Below are 18,786 nucleotides of genomic sequence, written 5' to 3'. Positions count from 1 at the left end.
GCCCTAGACGCACCCTCAACCGGAGCTCGAAAGAGCGGGGGATAAACATGCTGCGCATCCAAAATGGCGTTCGGCGCGAAACTCCGAGAAGGAGCCGCGCGGGAAAAACGGCGCTTAACTTTTGCCGCTTTCTTGCCGTCGCCCGAATCAAGGGCGACCATAGCATTAACGTCTCCCACCTCGAGGGCGGCCCAAAAAGAAGCCGTCCGAGCAGTGTGGCCGGCCAAAATGGGGGGGGGGGGGGGGGGGGGGCAGCGGGGGATGGGCGTTTATGGCGGGAAAAACCGCCGCACCGGAGGAAGAACCGGGACACTGACCGGACTCCAAACTGACGCCCAAAAAAGGCGATTCAGGCTTTGAAACCCCCGCATCCCCGCACACGCGGTCCGGGGAGCGATTCTTCGCGCCCTCACCCTCCGACGCCATAAGCCACGTGGAGACAGAACGGGGAACCCCCTGCTCGCTACAAAAGGTAAAAATGACCTGCTTCTCGCTCCAAGCTGTAACGAACTGGTGTCTCAGTGAGCAGCTGCAATAAACGCCGATATAAACGTTGCAATAAACGCCCTTAAAGGACGTTCAAATTTTTTTTTTTTACGGAGCCAGCGGGAGGGGGGAGAAAAGTTGGGACCTGGCACCACCAGGTTTGCACTTGCTCAAGAAGAGCCCTCAACCCCAAGTACTCAACAAAACCTAAGAATTAGGCTTGGAGACCTAGCCAGAGCTGCTGCTGTGTGTGACCACCACCTGCTGAGATAGAGAACATACTGGGGAGTTTCCGGCAGCACATGACCACATATAGGGAGGCAAAAGGATTGCTCTCTATCTCCACCTGCTGGTAGATGGACACAACCCACCAGTCTATGGATTGATCAGCATGATGATATGGAAGTTCAACTAGTTTTTGTAGTGGTTTTAGGTTATTACAATGGTGGGTGGTAGGATGTGAAAGTGGACGACAGAGGAGACTGGGTGCTGAAGTGTGGGAACTTTATACATCTACCCATGACAGTACAGTATCAATGACAGAAAAGGAGTAATCTCTTACAAATGGTTAAGTTTTTACAGTTAGCACCTGTGATAAGTTACTTACTAGTGGCAGGTTTCAGAGGACTACAAAATACAAGTATTCACTGGAGGAAAGGTGGGGGGGAAGGGGGGTGATATGCCAAACCCCAGATAGACCAAGGTAAACAAAGGATTAACACTGACATCACCCCATCTGTGACGAAGTATCTTGCTTATTCGCTGAGAAACATCAACAGTGTAGCTCAAATGGAAAAAATACCTGGAAACAGTAACTATGCTATCACATTGAGCTGAAAGGCGAAACTTCATCAGGTCAATATTTAAATAGTGTAGTCATCTTTTAAATATAATCCAGATATTAAGTGCCACCATCTGGATAGCAGGAGCACTGACTATCCTGATACAGCTGCAGTGCCAGCATTATCTAGGTAGTGGTGACATTAAGTCCTGCTGCCCAGATAACTTTTAGGACAGCGGGCATGAATATTGCTGCTACCAAGATAAATCCTGGTACCTCATGTGACATGATCCATATAATGCAGGGGCAGTCAGTAATGATTTTCTGCAGTAATATGTGGACAGTGCTGCTGACAGTTGGTGGAAAGATCTGGTCAGCGGCAACTCTCCAGATAGTAGATGCTGTTATCTATACAAGTACTTCTGAATATTCAACCACTTGTATTTACTGGAAGTTTAAACTCCCAAATATGTATCTGGTTTGATCAAAGGCCTCTAAAGGAAAACAAAGCTGAAATGTATATACAATTTAAGCTATTAAAAAAACCCCCCAAAACCCAAAAACTTCCACAAAATATATATACAGCATTAAAAAGAAAAAAAAAAGCCTACAGAAAAAAATAAAAAGTATAAACCCTACAAAGATCGAACAGACCCACCCCATTTATGAATCTATCACACTTCAACATGCAGCCACGCTCAAATAGCAGAAAATCAGAAATCAGTGAACTGAAAGAAGGGGCCCTTAAAGAGAGGTACATTAAAAACTGGCATACCTTCAGCATCTACTAGATAATTCATCCAGAATTCAGTAACTTTTACTTCAAGCAGCTTCGAGTTGCTTCCCTCTGTTGAAAAGTTGATCATAAAACTATCACAAAGTGTTTCTGCTGTAAGTTTTTCCGACTTGAGACCTAGAATGCTCCAAAATGCATCCGGATATGTCTGTATTTTTTCCAGCACACCAAGGGTTTTCAATCCTTCCCTGAAACTAAAAATAAGTGTAAAATGATAGTATTATTTAATGTAATGATGTCACCACTGGGAAGCAAACTAGAGACTGTGGGGTTCATAACATTTATCTATGCCAACATCACCATATACATGTCCTTTAAGAAGAACATCCAAGAAATCATATATAAAGCAAAAATTGGCCTTGATTTTAATGGAAACATGGGCCTCAGAATTTAAATTGAAATTAAAAGAAAAAACTAAATTCATGGTCATCACTAATCCATCCGATAAAACTGATTATAAAAGATTCACAAGCCCATTGACAACATTTTGAAAATACTAGGTGTAGTCACAAACATTTAACCTTTGATTCTCAAGCAGTCCTTCAGGTCTCTTTGGAAACTGGAAAGGATCAGACCATAATTCTCATCAGAAACCTTCAGAATATTAGTACAATCACTAATGTTAACCCAATTCGACTATTGCAATGCCATATATGCTGGTTGTAAGAAGCAGCTGTTAAACTCCAGACAGCTTAAAACACGGCAGCTAGATTCATATACAGAGTTTTTTTTTTTTTGCTTTGAAAGTGCCTCCCCCTTTATTAATTAAATTACACTGGCTTCCCATCAAAGTGAGAATCACTTTCAAATCATGTGCCTTTTATCTTTCAAATCGTGAATGGAACAGCCCCAGATTATATGCAGCCATTATTTATTAGGATTTATTTACCACCTTTTTGAAGGAATTCACTCAAGGCGGTGTACAGTAAGAATAAGAAAGACAATTACTGCAGTAAAAATATTCAAATACAAAGTATGGCATAGTATGCTACATTACAATGTCAACACAATATGTACTAAAACACAAATCTACCCCTTTTCAATGCTAATTATAAAGTGAGAGACTACCTAAAACTACAGTTCCCTAATTGTAAAAATGTGATCTACAAATCAATTTATTCTGCCGACTTCACATACTTAGGGACCAAACAGTGGAATTCTCTACCTTCCAAAATAAGAGGCACACAGGAATACACCAGATTCTGCAAGATCCTAAAATCATTCCTTTTCAAGCAGTCCCTCATCAACTTAATGTTTGAATGTCTCTGATGTTAAACAATCCTGATCTTCAATTGATGCATGTATAATCTCTTCTTGATATATACATTTACCAAACTAATCAGAACATCTCCTTCTCTCTCACTTTCTTTAATTACATAACATACCTGGGGACCTGTTTATTAAGCTGTGTTGAAGGCCCGTTAGCATTTTTATCATGCATTAACCAAGTATGCGCCTACAATATCCCTATAGGCGCCTTCACAGTTAGCGCACGCGCTAATTATTGGCACCTGCATGGTTAGTTGCGCACGCTAACTGTAGGCATGATAAAAATGCTAACGTGCCTTAGTAAACAGGGCCCCTGGTTTGCTGTAATATTTCTTGATATCATTTATTTTATATTGTAAGTTACATTGAACCCAAGATGGGAAAATTAGGTTCTTACCTTGGTAATTTTCTTTCCTTTAGTCATAGCAGATGAATCCATTACGAATGGGTTGTGTCCATCAACCAGCAGGGGGAGATAGAGAGCATTGAAAAACCATAGTGCCTCATGGCCAGGTAGCTCCATCTGCCTCTTCAGTATTTGAAGCTTCCAAAAGCGAGGTTACTAACCTGTAGTAGGTATTCTCAGAGGACAGCAGGCTGATTGTTCTCACGATTGGGTGACGTCCACAGCAGCCCCAGGATCGGAAGATCTTCCTAGCAACAGAAGTTTGCTAGCTCTCGTGTGTCCCGCACGAATCACGCATGCGTGACCGTCTTCCCGCCCGTAGCGCGAACGTGCTCCCCAGTCCAGTGAAAAGCAAAAGATAAGGGAAGACACAACTCCAAAGGGGAGGAGGGCGGGTTTGTGAGAACAATCAGCCTGCTGTCCCTGGAGAATACCTGCTACAGGTTAGTAACCTCGCTTTCTCCGAGGACAAGCAGGCTGCTTGTTCTCACGACTGGGGTATCCCTAGCCCCCAGGCTCACTCAAAGTAACAAAAAACATTGGTCAATTGGGCCTCGTTATGGCGAGGACATAACTGAGATTGGCCTAAACAACAACAAATAACAGAGTGCAGCCTGGAACAGAATAAAATTGGGCCTAGGGGGGGGTGGAGTTGGATTCTAAACCCCAAACAGATTCTGCAGCACCGACTGCCCAAACCGACTGTCGCGTCTGGTATCCTGCTGAAGGTAGTAGTGAGATGTGAATGTGTGGACTGATGACTACGTCACAGCCTTGCAAATCTCTTCAATATTGGCTGACTTCAAGTGGGCCACTGACACTGCCATGGCTCCAATACTATGAGCCGTGACATGACCCTCAAGAGCCAGCCCAGCCTGGGCATAAGTGAAGGAAATGCAATCTGCTAGCCAATTTGAAATGGTGCGTTTCCCGACAGCCACTCCCCTTCTATTGGGGTCAAAAGAAACAAACAATTGGGCGGACTGTCTGTGTGGGCTTGTCCACTCCAGATAGGCCAAAGCTCACTTGCAGTCCAATGCGTGCAACTGATGTTCAGCAGGGCGGGTATGAGGTCAGGGAAAGAATGTTGGCAAGACAATTGACCGGTTAAGATGGAAACCGACACCACCTTTGGCAAGAACTTAGGGTGAGTGTGGAGGACTACTCTGTTATGATGAAATTTGGTATAAGGAGCATGAGCTACCAAGGCTTGAAGCTCACTGACTCTACGAGCTGAAGTGACTGCCACCAAGAAAATGACCTCCCAAGTCAAGTACTTCAGATGGCAAGAATTCAGTGGCTCAAAAGGAGGTTTCATCAGCTGGGTGAGAATGACATTGAGATCCCATGACACAGTAGGAGGCTTGATAAGGGACTTTGACAAAAGCAAACCTCTCATGAATCGAACAACTAAAAGCTGTCCCGAGATAGGCTTACCCTCTACACGATAATGAAAAGCACTAATCGCACTAAGATAAACTCTTACAGAGTTGGTCTTAAGACCAGCCTCAGACAAGTGCAGAAGGTATTCAAGCAGGGCCTGTGTAGGACAAGAACGAGGATCTAGGGCCCGGCTGTCACACCAGACAGCAAACCTCTTCCATTTGAAAGCGTAACACCTCTTCGTGGAATCTTTCCTGGAAGCAAGCAAGACTCGGGAGACACCCTCAGAAAGACCCAAGGAGGCAAAAGTCTAAGCTCTCAACATCCAGGCCGTGAGAGCCAGGGACTGGAGGTTGGGATGCAAAAGCGCCCCCTCGTTCTGAGTGTTGGAAAACACTCCAATCTCCATGGTTCTTCGGAGGACAACTCCAGAAGAAGAAGGAACCAGATCTGAAGCGGCCAGAATGGAGCGATGTCACGCTTCTAGCGGTACTTCTAGGTTTAGTGAGCCCTTGGGCCACTGCCGAGGAGCGGCAGCAGCAGGAGAATCACCCGAACACAGGACAGAAAGAACAAACCTCCCGGCACCCCGGGTCGGAACTCTCTGGCAAAGGCTGCCGCCGAGGCAGCGCAGGCAGGCACCAACTGGACCGGAAATAGCCCAAACTTCACCTGCACTTAACCACCGTTACTCTGGGGTTGTGCCCCAGAGTGCGGGAGGTTGGCAGGACTTACCGGGCAGGGCAGGAAAGCAGAACTGCAGGGACCAGCAGAATAAAGGCTCCAGGAACCCAGCTGAAGCAGGGCAGGCTGCAGGTAGAACAGCACGCTAGGAGACAAGCCGAGTCTGGGCAGACAGCAGTCAGTAGAAAGTCAAACAAGCAGGGTCAAAACCTAAAACAGGAAAAACTCAGCAGCACTGCAAACAACTTCCACCAAAGGAAACTCCTCTGAGGACCTCTGTTGTAAGGCAACTAGGAACCTTTCCAGGTGGTTAATAAAAGGCAGCCCACAAGGGAGTTCACCAGGTACGGATACTGCTTAGTTCCAAAAAACTCCCAAAACAATCTGGAGGGCTGGAAGATCCGGACTGGACCAGCATATCTTCTGGAACATGGGAAACGGTAAACCATCAATTCGCAGCATTCCCCGGGTCTAACTCCGGGGGCCCGAGGTGACTGCAAGCCAGGAACCTGGACACAACTATGACACGATCAGAATCATGGTTCCACAATCCTGCTTGAGTTTCAGCAAAGTCTTCCCTAACAAGGGTATGGGAGGATACGCATACAGGAGGCCCTTCCCCCAATGAAGGAGAAAGGCATCCAACGTTAGTCTGCCGTGGGCCTGAAGTCTGGAACAGAACTGAGGGACCTTGTGATTGGTCTGAGTGGCAAAAAGTTCTACCAAGGGGGTGACCCACGCTTGGAAGATCTTGCGGACAACTCTTGAGTTGAGTGACCACTCATGCGGTTGCATTATCCTGCTCAACCTGTCGGCCAGACTGTTTACGCCTGCCAGATATGTGGCTTGCAGGAACATGTCATGAAGGCGAGCCCAAAGTCACATTCTGACGGCTTCCTGACACAAGGGGCGAGATCCGGTGCCCCCCTGCTTGTTGATGTAATACATGGCAACTTGATTGTCTGTCTGAATTTGGATAATTTGGTTGGATAGCCAATCTCTGAAAGCCTTTAGCGCGTTCCAGACCGCTCGTAACTCCAGGAGGCTGATCTGAAAACCTGTCTCCTGGAGGAACCAACATCCCTGGGTGTGAAGCTCATCGACATGAGCTCCCCACCCCAGGAGAGACGCATTCGTGGTCAGCACTTTTTGCGGCTGAGGAATTTGAAAAGGACGTCCCAAGGTCAAATTGGAGCGAATTGTCCACCACTGTAGGGATTTGAGAAAAAACTGGACAACTGGATCACGTCTTCCAGATCCCCCGCAGCTTGATACCACTGGGAAGCTAGGGTCCATTGACTAATCTTATGTGGAGACGGGCCATGGGAGTCACATGAACTGTGGAGGCCAACCAATCTCAACATCTGCCGAGCTGTGATCCGCTGAGACACTCGTACCCAGGAAACCAGGGACAAAAGATTGTCCGTCCTGGCCTTGGGGAGGTAGGCATGAGCAGTCTGGGAGTCCAGCAGAGCTCCTATGAATTCTAGTCTTTGAACTGGAAGAAGTTGGGACTTTGGATAATTTATCACAAACCCTAGTAGCTCCAAGAGTTGAATAGTCACCTACATGGACTGTAGAGTTCCTGCCTCCGAGGTGTTCTTTACCAGCCAATCGTCGCGACAAGGGAACACATGCACTCCCAGTCTGCGTAGAGACGCTGCCACTACTGCCAGGCATTACGTGAACACTCTGGGTGCAGAGGCGAGACCAAAGGGCAGCACACAGTACTGAAAATGCCGTGTTCCCAGACGGAATCGAAGATACTGCCTGTGAGCTGGCAGTATCGGGATGAGAGTATAACCATCCTTTAAGTCCAGAGAGCATAGCCAATCGTTTTTTTGAATCATGGGAAGAAGGGTGCCCAGGGAAAGCATCCTGAACTTTTCTCGGACCAGATATTTGTTCAGGGCCCTTAGGTCTAGGATGGGACGCACCCCCCCCCCCCCCGTTTTCTTTTTCACAAGGAAGTACCTGGAATAGAATCCCAGCCCTTCCTGCCCCGGTGGCACAGGCTCGACCACATTGGCGCTGAGAAGGGTGGAGAGTTCCTCTGCAAGTACCTGCCTGTGCTAGAAGCTGAAAGACTGAGCTCCCGGAGGGCAATTTAGAGGTGTTGAAATAAAATTGAGGGCGTATCCGAGCTGGACTATTTGAAGAACCCAACGGTCGGAGATTACGAGAGGCCACCTTTGGTGAAAGAACTTTAACCTCCCCCCGACCGGCAGATCGTCCGGCACAGACACTTATCTTGGCTATGCTCGCCTGGAGCCAGTCAAAAGCCTGTCCCTTGCTTTTGCTGGGGAGCTGCAGGGGCCTGAGGAGGCGCACGCTGTTGACGGGAACGAGCGTGCTGGGGCTTAGCCTGAGCAGGCTGGCGAGAAGGTGGATTGTACCTATGCCTATTAGAAGCATAGGGCACATTCTTCCTTCCCCTATAAAACGTTTACCTGAAGAAGTAGATGCTGAAGGCGTCCGGTGGGAGAGCTTGTCGAAGGAGTGGGATCAGAGGGAAGACCACAAGACTCCTCGTCAGAGAAATATCTTGGGTCTTCCTCTTCCCCCCATGAGGCCTCACCTTCGGTATCGGACACCAGTTCACGAACTTCAGTCCGAAGCCAAGCCTGTCTCGACGCCAAGGAACTAAGTCCTCGATGGTGGTGCCGAGAAGACTCCTGCGCCGCTGAAGCTCCCCCCAGCGACGTCGACGGGGAGTCAACCTGGGTGGTAACAGAGGCCGATGCCGCAAGCGGTACCGGCGTCACTGTCCTCACCACGGGCAGAGAACCAACCGCCGCATCTCTCGACGGTACCGGTGGCGCAGGCACCGATGGTACCGGAGCAGATATACGCAGCAGCCTTTCCAGGATCCCTGGAAGAATGGACTCAAGGCGCTCGTCCAGAGTGGCTGTCGAGCAAGGCAGTGGAGCCGGTACTGGCGACGGAGTCAGAACCTGTTTGGGGCGCGGAGGCGGTACAGGGCTGTCCGGGGCGGAGCGCGACACCTCCTGAATGGAAGGTGAGCGGTCCTCCCGGTGTCGACGCTTCGCGGGTACCGAATCCCTCGGTGTTCCGGAGCTCTCGGTATCGTGACGGGAAGGTGACCGATGGCGATGCTTCTTTGCCTTCGCTCGAAGCAAGCCAGCGGTACCTCCCGGTACCGATGAGGACGACGTGGAATCCAGATGTCACCTCAGGGCCGCCCTCGAGGCGGCTGTAGACCCACTCGATGGCTCACTGCTACCAGCATGGGACCTTTGGACACCCATCACCTGTGCTCCGGACGTCGATGCACCCTCCGATGCCAACATCGATACCGGCGATGACCTCGGTACCGCTGGCTCCGCCGACGTCGAAGGACCGGACGAGGCTCCGAACAGAACGTTTCCATGAACCAATCTCGACGCTTGAGTCCTCTTCTTAAGCTGGAGGCACAAAGTACAGGTGTTAGGGCGATGACCACCCCGAGACACTGAAGACATGAAACGTGCCTATCAGTGAGCGAGATCATCCGGCTGCACTGTGTGCACTTCTTGAAGCCGCTGGCAGGCTTCGATGACATGGGCGGAAAAATCGCGCCGGCGAGGACAAACGCGATGATGTCGAAAAAAGGGCACCAAAAAAGGGAAAAGGACCCATATGGGCGGCGAAAGAAGCTGCTCACGCCAAAGAAAGGAAACTTACGGGAAACTTCTACGAAAGTAAAACGGAAACACAAAAATTTTTTTGTTTTTGAAAAGAAACACACGAGAGTGAAGAAGAAAACCGCCGAAAATGCGAAGAACGCGGCGAAGGCCTCTCTGGGGCAGAGAACGAACGATACACGGCTGTTCTGAACTGCGGAAAAAGAGAGACTGGGGAGCACATTCACGCTACGGGTGGGAAGACGGTCGCGCATGTGCGATTTGCGCGGGACATGCGAGAGCTAGCAAACTTCTGTTGCTAGGAAGATCTTCCGATCCTGGGGCTGACGTGGACGTCACCCAATTGTGAGAACAAGTAGCCTGCTTGTCCTCGAATTACTTGCTCTGTCCTCCCAATTCTATCTCTGTCCTCATTTTCCCATCCAATCCTCCTCTGTGTGTCTATTGGCGATCGCCTCTACTGTACTATGTAAGCCACATTGAGCCTGCAAATAGGTGGGAAAATGTGGGATACAAATGCAACAAATAAAATAAACAAAATACTGGATGTTGATTGCCAACATCCCTTTTCTGAGGTCATCTAGAAGTAGGGAAATTCTGGATTCTCTACAGGGAGAGCTGTACTAGCAGTTGGCAATGGAACCCATGCAGGATGGGGCATACTGGACTTAGTGCTTACGAATGGGGAGAAAATTTCTGATCCTATAATGGGTGATCATCTGGCATCCAGCAATCACCAGATAGTCTGGTTGAATATTTAGTTTACAAAAAAAGGGTATGAAACTCCTACTTACATATCCAAATAACCAGTGTGGAAGATAATGCAGTACGGAATAACGCCCTTACAAACACATATATAAATCTTATTCCTTATTCAATATCAATTGTAACATTTTTTTAATGGTTTATGTATGGTTTTTTTTATGACTATGTATGGATTTTTTTTTTTTTAAGCTTCAGTGTAAATGGGATTAATGAGCGAGGGGCATAGGGTTACAAAATACAGGCCTAGCAAACCGCTCAAACCTCAAGAGAATCCACACCATCACATGCTCTTTAATAAGAATTTGTGGATATTTGGATACCTCAATCATTTTGACATATAGTATTTGTATACAATTAAAGTGTCCAACATGTGCAAAAATTCTATCTCAAAACAAAATAGTTCAAATGAAGTCCAGTAAACAAAAAATCTCACATCAATCAAAATATATAAAAAAATGAAATATAAGCACATGAAAACAATGACTTATCTTAAGCAGTACTGCAAAACCTTGAGACATCTAATGGCACCCAACTCCACTGGTGCTGGAAGACTTCAATCACAGTAAACAGCACTCAAGTTCTTGGGTGTTTTGGCACTCCCCCACCTACTTCAGAGGTTGCCACACTGAAAGAATTGCTGCTATAAACTTATAAATTTTATTTTTTTTTTAACACATTTATACCCCACATTTTCCCACTACTTGTAAGCTCAATATTGCTTACACAAAACCGTAGGGCAGGCTACAATTCAGAAAATACAATTGCAACAAATGTCTAAGTTAAGTCACAAAGTTTATAACCATGGCAGTCTCGGTAGCCATTTTGTCTAAGGAACAATCAAGGGCAGATGCCCAGAAGAGACCACTAGACCACCAGGGTATTTAAAGGTACACCCAGAAGGACCTGCTCTCTCTGTGCCAGGGGGGGTGGGGGTGGGGTGGGCAGGGCTGTTCTCAGTTTCAGCTGAAACTGAGCGGCAAATTTCAGCTACAGATTTGGTTTAGTCGAGACAGAGAACCCCGGTTTCAATCACCAGATAAGCCTCATATAACAGGGGTGAAGTCAGCTCTGCAATGTCTTTCTCTGGCTTCATCTATTGGCAGGAGAATATAACCCAACTGTCTAGATTGGTTTGACATGGACAATAAGGAATGAGGGTTAGTCTTAAAAGAAACATTCCTGTCCAGTCCTCAAGCAGCATGTTGCTGAGGGTATTCTTTCTCTGAAGGATTCATTTACAAAGCCATGCTAGTGATTCCCATGCGGCAAATGAGAGGAAGCCCATAGGAATTGAATGGGCTTTCTCTCATTTGCCGCACCATGAATTTGTAGCGCAGCTCTGTAAAAGAAGCCCTAAATGCACTATACAGCTGAAAAGTCAGTACAGGAGAAAATGAGGAAAAAGTGACATGCAAGAAACAAACCTTTTGAAGGGTAAGATAACTCTCCTGATGACGTGGTGGCTCAGCACATCCCTCACCAACATATCCTTTTCTTTGCTTGTGAATATGAGCCTTAAACAGCCAGCATCAAAGAGATATTCAGGACAATCATTTATTGCTGCCATCAAATTTTTCCTTGTTCTTGAAGATTTAATCTAGTCATTAAAAAAGTAGCCAAAAGAGAATTATTTTAGAAGTCCACAAATTATGTCAGCTACAAAAACATGTACTTCTCAGTTAAGACATAACATGTTGTGCATTAGACCCTGTGGCAGAACAGCATGGGCATAGTTTGACTGTTTCATTTAAGAGGGACAATGGAGGAAGGAAGGCAGGGAGAAAGAGCTGGCTTTTTTGGGAATAACCATAATGAATATGCATGACATCTCATACATATTCATTATGCTTATTCCCAAAAAAGCCAGCTCTTTCTCCCTGCCTTCCTTCTTATTCATATTAAATGACGGCAGAAAGACCTGTAAGGTCCATCCAGTCTGCCCAACAAGATAAACTCATTTTACATGGTATGTGACACTTTATATGTATACCAGAGTTTGATTTGTCCTTGCCTTTCTCAGGGCACAGACTGTAGAAGTCTGCCCAGTACTGTTCTTGTACTAAGTTCTGAAGCTAACGTCGAAGCCCCTTAAAATAAATTTACATTCCAGCCCATCCCTCTGTATTCAGTCATGATCAGGGCGTAGACCGTAGAAGTCTGCCCAGCTCCTGTTTTGTTTCCCAGTTACAGGCGTCACCACCCAAGGTATAGTACTGGAACGGTACTTGTGACATTACTTTCTAACTTCAGGTCAGAAATAAGTAAAGGCAAAAAAAATTTTATTACTTCAATTTGATATGTCGAGTGCATTCGACATGGTCGACGGCCTGATACTAATCCGACCACTGGACTACTTTGGTATTGGGGGTGCCGTACTAAACTGGTTCAAAATCTCCCTAACATCCCAATCCTACCAAGTGAAAATGGGCATCACTAAATCCCCTCCCTGGAAAGCTGATTGATGGTTCCCCTAGCAACCACACTCGGAAAAAATGGATGCAACCCATTTATCTACGCAGACAATGTTACAATCTACTTCCCCTTTGATAAAGGCATAGCAGAAATTAAGCACAAAATCCAACCAGGAATAAAGACCATAGAATCTTGGTTCACAGCTTTCAGGTTCCAACTAAGCAAACAGAAAACCTAATGCCTGATGCTAACATCTAATCACTGACCTGGATAAACAAAACTCCCAATTTCAGACCACTTCAAAATATTAGGCGTTATCTTAGACTATGAATTAAGACTAGATAAACAGGCCGCAAAAGTCATCAAAACTATGTTCCAAACCACGTGGAAACTGGGACAAAGGAGAAATTAGATCTTACCTGCTAATTTGCTTTCCTTTAGTCCCTTCGGACCGGTCCAGGAACTGACTGGTGGGTTGTGCACGCCTTCCAGCAGGTGGAGACTGAGAACTCTGACTCTAGAGAGCCAATAAGAGCCCTGGCCAACTAGCCCTAGATTCAGTATATAAGTAACAAAGCAGGAAAAGGATCAAGAGAGAAAAACGCCTTCTGTGCCACCGGGTATCTGAGCAGCCATTCCATGGAAATGATAATGCAACGGCAAGACAGCGACACCGCCGTGCCAGTCAGCCAAAGAATAAATTGGACAAAGTACAGCCCTCTCTCACAGAAGTACTTTGTCATCCTCTGTAGGAATTAATTCAATACTTTATGTATCTTTTTTTTTCTCCAAGTTTTGAAGTATTGCCAACCACAAAGCAGCTCTAAACTTGAACCAAAACCTTACCCAAACAACAAGAACACATTCTTTCATACTTTTTACATGGACATGGGTGGGACCTGGACCGGTCCGGGGGGACTAAAAGAAAGCAAATTAGCAGGTAAGATCTAATTTCTCCTTCCTTAGCGTCCCTCTGGAGCGGTCCAGGAACTGACCGGTGGGAAGTAAAGCAGTAATCTTAAGGGAAGGACCCAAGCAATCCTGCCGTGAGAACCCTTGCCCCGAAAACCGCTTCCTGACGGCACTGCACATTCAATCTGTAATGCTTCGAGAACAAATGCAAAGAAGACCACGTTGCTGCCTTACAAATGTACGAAGGAGGAACTAAGAAATGTTCCGCCCAAGAAGCCGCTTGTCCCCAAGTAGAATGAGCCTTGATCCCTTGCGGAACTTGATTACCTGACAGAAGAGGACTCTATCATTTCCTTCAACCACCTAGATAGAGTTGGTTTAGAAGCCGCTAGCCCCTTACGGGATCACCGATAAGGAGAAACAGACGGTCTGAACGCCTGAAATCTTCCGAAACTTTCAGATATTGCCTAAGGACCCTTCCGACGTCTGGCCGAGGCAACGGCCACCAAAAACACTGTCATGAGCCTCAAGTCCTTAAGAGAACAAGCAGCTAAAGGTTCAAAGGGAGGCCTAGTAAGAACTGACAAGACCATATTAAGGTCCCAAGCCGGAAAAATAACTCTCGAGGAAGGCCGCAGTAGACCTACCCCTTTCAAAAAAATGAGAAACATCCGGAAGACTAGCCAAGGACTTGCCCTGAACGCGACCCCGAAAACACAATAAAGCCGTGACTTGAACCTTAAGGGAAGCAAGAGCAAAGACCTTATCAAAGCCATGCTGTAAAAAATCCAACAACTCTGGCTCGTAAAGGAGAAATATCTTGATCAGCGCACCAGGCCTCAAAAACATGCCCAATTGTGACATAATTCAGAGACATCGAACGACGGCGAGAACGAAGCATGGTAGAGATGACTTTCGAAGAGTAACCCCTCTTCGTCAATCGTGCCCTCTCAAGAGCCAGGCCGTAAGACAAAATCGAGCTGGATCTGGATGGAGAATAGGCCCCTGAACGACTCTTGGCTGAGCTGACCACCCATCCGAGGGACTGCAAAAACTAAACCATTCGACCTGTGACTTGAAGGCTCTCCTGGTATGACTTTGCCCGAATCAATCAGTCGTCCAGATATGGGTGAACCAAAATGCCTTCCCTTCTGAGGGCCGCTGCGACTACCACCATGACTTTGGTGAATGTATGCGGAGCTGTGGCAAGACCGAAGGGGAGCGCCCAAAACTGAAAATGCTGCCCCAGGACAGCAAAACGGAGGAAGCGCCGATGCCCCTGCCGAATTGGAATATGCAGATAGGCTTCCGTCAAATCCAGAGCCATCAAAAACTCCCTTCCAGACCGCCACTATCACCGAGTGCAGTTTCCATCCGAAAACTGGGGACCCGAAGCGCCCGATTGACTGCCTTGAGATCTAAAATCGGCCGAAAGGAACCTTCCTTCTTTAGAACTACAAAGTAAATAGAATAACAGCCTTGCCTGACTTCTGATGGAGGGACTGGACAAACAGCCTGCAGCTGGAGAAGTCTTAACAGAGTGTCCCCGAACCGCTCCCGCCTTTAGACAAGATCGGCAGGGAGACTCTAGAAAGGCATCGAAGAGAGGACGAGCAAATTCTAAGGCATACCCGTCTCGAATAACCTCCAAAACCCACTGATGCGTGGTAATTTGGGCCCACCTCTGAAAGAACAGAGCTAAACGTGCTCCCACCGGAACCAGAGGAGAGGCCCTCGCACCTTCATTGGGCTGGACGGGCTGCGGACTGAAAAGAAGAACCGGAGTCTCTACCTCCTCAACGGAGTCCGCGAAAGGACTGGTTCCACTGGAAGAAACAAGACCACTGCGGCTGAACACCTCTGACTGACCGACCGAAAATGGTGGAAATCCCATCCTCGTCCACGGCTAAAACCAGAATAGTGCTGAGGAGCTCTAGGACGATCTTCTGGTAAACAAGGAACCTCGGTGTCTCCCACTATTGACCAGTTTGTCTAATTCGGGCACAAACAAAAAGGAACCTTGAAAAGGGAACCTACTCAACTTAGACGCTGCATCCGCAGACTAACCCCTCAGCCAGAGAGAACGACGAGCCGCCACGTTGAGGGCCATGGATTTCGACGATGCCCTCAACAAGTCATACAAAGCATCTGCTAAAAACGCAGAGCCCATCTCAATCTTGGCCACCTCTGTGTCAACTGAAGACAAATCATCGGAAGACCTGTCTAAAGCCCGTTCGGCCCACCGAAAGCATGCGCTAGCTACTCCTCTTAACCACTTAATTCACTCTATAACTCATGTACTTTGAGTCAATAACCACTCTGCATTTCTCATACCGGAAGTGGTGTCCACCACCAAGATAAGCTACATTGAGCCTGCAAATAGGTGGGAAAATGTGGGATACAAATGCAACAAATAAATACATAAATAAATAAAGAGCAGCCTGCACAGCCAGAGAGGAGACGTCAAAACTACTGTTTAAGAAGGCCTCCACCCTACGATCCTGAACATCCCAAAGAGCCGTACCACTGTCTACTGGGACTGTATTGCACTTAGTGACCGCAGACACTACTGCATCTACCACAGGCACCTTCAGAAGAGATTTATCAACATCTGGGACTGGATAAAGGCACACCATGGATCTTCCTAGCCTAAAGGGAGAATCCTGGAAATCCCACTTGAGCCTGGATGATATCCCTAATGTCCTGGTGCATAGGAAAAGTTTTCCCAAGATGCCTGATACCATTATCTAGGAGATCAACCTTACGGACCTCCTGAACCGCAAGCTGTTCCTCCTCAAAATGTAAAGTGCTAGCCACCAATGAAATGAGCTCCTGTAAGTCCTCTTTGTTAAATACACGCACCACTGACAGATCCTCACCTGGGAAAGAGGGATCCGTCCCTGCCTCCAAGGAACCCGGATCCTCTAATTGTGGATCATCCTGCATTTCCATGTCTTCTAAAGAGGGCATCTCCAAATCTGGATCTGAAGTTTGATCTTCCTCCAATCTCCAGGATTCTCTAGGCCTTTTGGCAGAGACACCTTGCCTGGCACCAGAGTCCCCCAAAGAAAGAGGAAAAAGGCCTGCCTGTTTTAGTAAAAAGGCTTGGTACATCTGAAGTACGAACTCTGGTGGGAATCCTCCCTCCAGAAGCCCCCCCCCCTCCCCCCGAGCAGGAGGCTGATGAACAGAACAAGAGGCCCGGTCTTCCAAAATGGAGGGGGAAGGTAAAATGGCCACCGCTCCCGCTAAAACGGGAGTGGGAACAGAGTCTGCCATCCGTGCAGACTGAACCGTTACTGCCTGAGAGACACGACGGGAGCATAAGCCAGCAGAACAACAGCTGACCCAGCAGACTTCACAGCGGTACAATATTTACAAGTGCCGGAGGCTCCATGCCCCTGACAGAGCATCTGCGCAGCTTTTCCGCCATAGCATGCCCGCGCGCCTTTTTTTTTTTTTTTTTTAAAGTAAGAAACCGGCAAATGATCTGACCGACCAAGGGAACTCCTTTAACAACAACAACAAACGCTGCCCTAGAGCTGCTCTGTAGAACACACTGTAGCTGTACAGATTAAAGTTTTTTTTTTTTTTTAAACGTGGCTGCCTCTCCAACAGCTGCAGTATTCTCCCTCCGGAGAGACTGAGCACTTCCCAGCCCTAAAATAAGAACAATTTGCTGGGGAACCACAGGAGGAAAACATGGGGTAGGGACCTGGTACCCCCCCACCCCCCGGGTGTAACACCCCTAGGCAGACTGAAGTGTACACTGCACTCAGTCAGAAGAAGCCTGAATACCCCGGGACACAGAAGTAAATCAAACATACTTTTTTTTTTTTTAAACAAACTACCCTAGAAAGGGAACAGAAAAAAAATCTGAAGAGACTGAGCTCTTCAGTCTTTTCTCAAATTTTTTTTCTGTCTTTTCCCTTTCTAGGGCTAGTTTGAATCTAGGGCTAGTTGGCCAGAGCTCTTATTGGCTCTCTAGAGTCAGAGTTCTCAGCCTCCACCTGCTGGAAGGCGTGCACAACCCACCAGTCAGTTCCTGGACCGGACCGGAGGGACGCTAAGGAATAGGAAACTGCTTCCCAACAACCACCTTCCATATGTTAGTGCAGACCACCATGGTGTTAACCCATTTAGACTACTGCAATGGAGTATATGCTGGATGCAAAGACTCTAACCTCAAAACACTACAGACAGCCCAGAACACCGCCACGAGACTCATCTATAGAAGCCCAAATTTTCAAGTGCTCACCCACTGTTGAAAGACCTCCACTGGCTCCCAAAGAACAAATATCCTTCAAGCTATGCACAATAATCTACAAATTAATCTATGGATTAGCACCAAGCTACATGAATAGCTTGATCGACCTTCCGATCCAAAACTCAGTACAAGAGTCTCGTAACTACTTGACACTCCACCTCCCACATTGCCAGAACATCATATACAAAACCTCGCACGCAGCAAACTTTGCATATTTAGACCTAAAACTCTGGCACTCTCTCCTAAGGTATATCCAAAGCATAACTAGCTATGTCAGATTCAGAAAACACCTGTAAAGCTTTTACTTTAAGGAACATTTCCCTGAAGGATCAACATAATTAACGAATCAAAAAAAAAACACAAACTAAGCTCTTGATGACAGGCCCAATTGAATCTCTACTGACCACACAACACGGTCTCTTCAAAAGAAGAATCTTAATTGACCGCCCATCCCTCTCCATCTCATGCTTTCTGTCTGCATCATCCTAGTTAGTTTACTCTCCTTTATATGCTCCTTAACCATGTACTCACTTCATTATTGTCACAAAATAAGCCCTTTCCGTTCTCCATTGCCTCATTGTAATCCTCTTAATCAACATGTTGACTCTCTCCAGTTTGTACTCCTTCCTTTATTGTAAGCCACATTGAAACAATGTCGATTGTATAATGTGGGGTATAAATGACAAAAATAAAATAAATACAACTCACCCTGCCCTTTCCTGCAATGAGGCCAACAACCGCATCTCTCTTCTTCCCACTGGCATGGTTGGTACTACCCAGACCCTACCTTTCTCTTCTTGCTGTGTAGGTCCCTGACCAAATTCTGTGTGCTTGGGAAATTCAGCACAATTTCTGCATTATGCCATTGTACAGAATTCCAACAGGAGTGAGAAGTAATATGACCTGAACAAGCATTCAGAAACAAGCTAGAAGTACAGCTTTGATATGAACAGCTCTCTGAAAACATTTGATTGTCTCTTC

At 46.8% G+C, this 18,786-nt stretch overlaps 1 protein-coding gene across 1 annotated transcript in view; it reads right to left on the bottom strand.

Annotated features, from left to right (window-relative positions):
* G2E3 (G2/M-phase specific E3 ubiquitin protein ligase) overlaps window positions 1-18,786 on the bottom strand; it is a 168,745-nt gene that overhangs the window by 14,943 nt on the left and 135,016 nt on the right. Inside the window, exons 10-11 of the mRNA XM_030213686.1 lie at window positions 11,639-11,811; window positions 2,043-2,257 (exon numbers count right to left, since the gene is read on the bottom strand). Coding sequence (XP_030069546.1) covers window positions 2,043-2,257; window positions 11,639-11,811 — 388 coding nt within the window. The remainder of the gene's footprint in view (window positions 1-2,042; window positions 2,258-11,638; window positions 11,812-18,786) is intronic.

This window comes from Microcaecilia unicolor, chromosome 9 (assembly GCF_901765095.1).
Source record: "Microcaecilia unicolor chromosome 9, aMicUni1.1, whole genome shotgun sequence".
Lineage (NCBI taxonomy): Eukaryota > Metazoa > Chordata > Amphibia > Gymnophiona > Siphonopidae > Microcaecilia > Microcaecilia unicolor.
The sequence above is the reverse complement of the archived record's forward strand: the minus strand, read 5'-3'. Positions and strand labels throughout refer to the sequence as shown.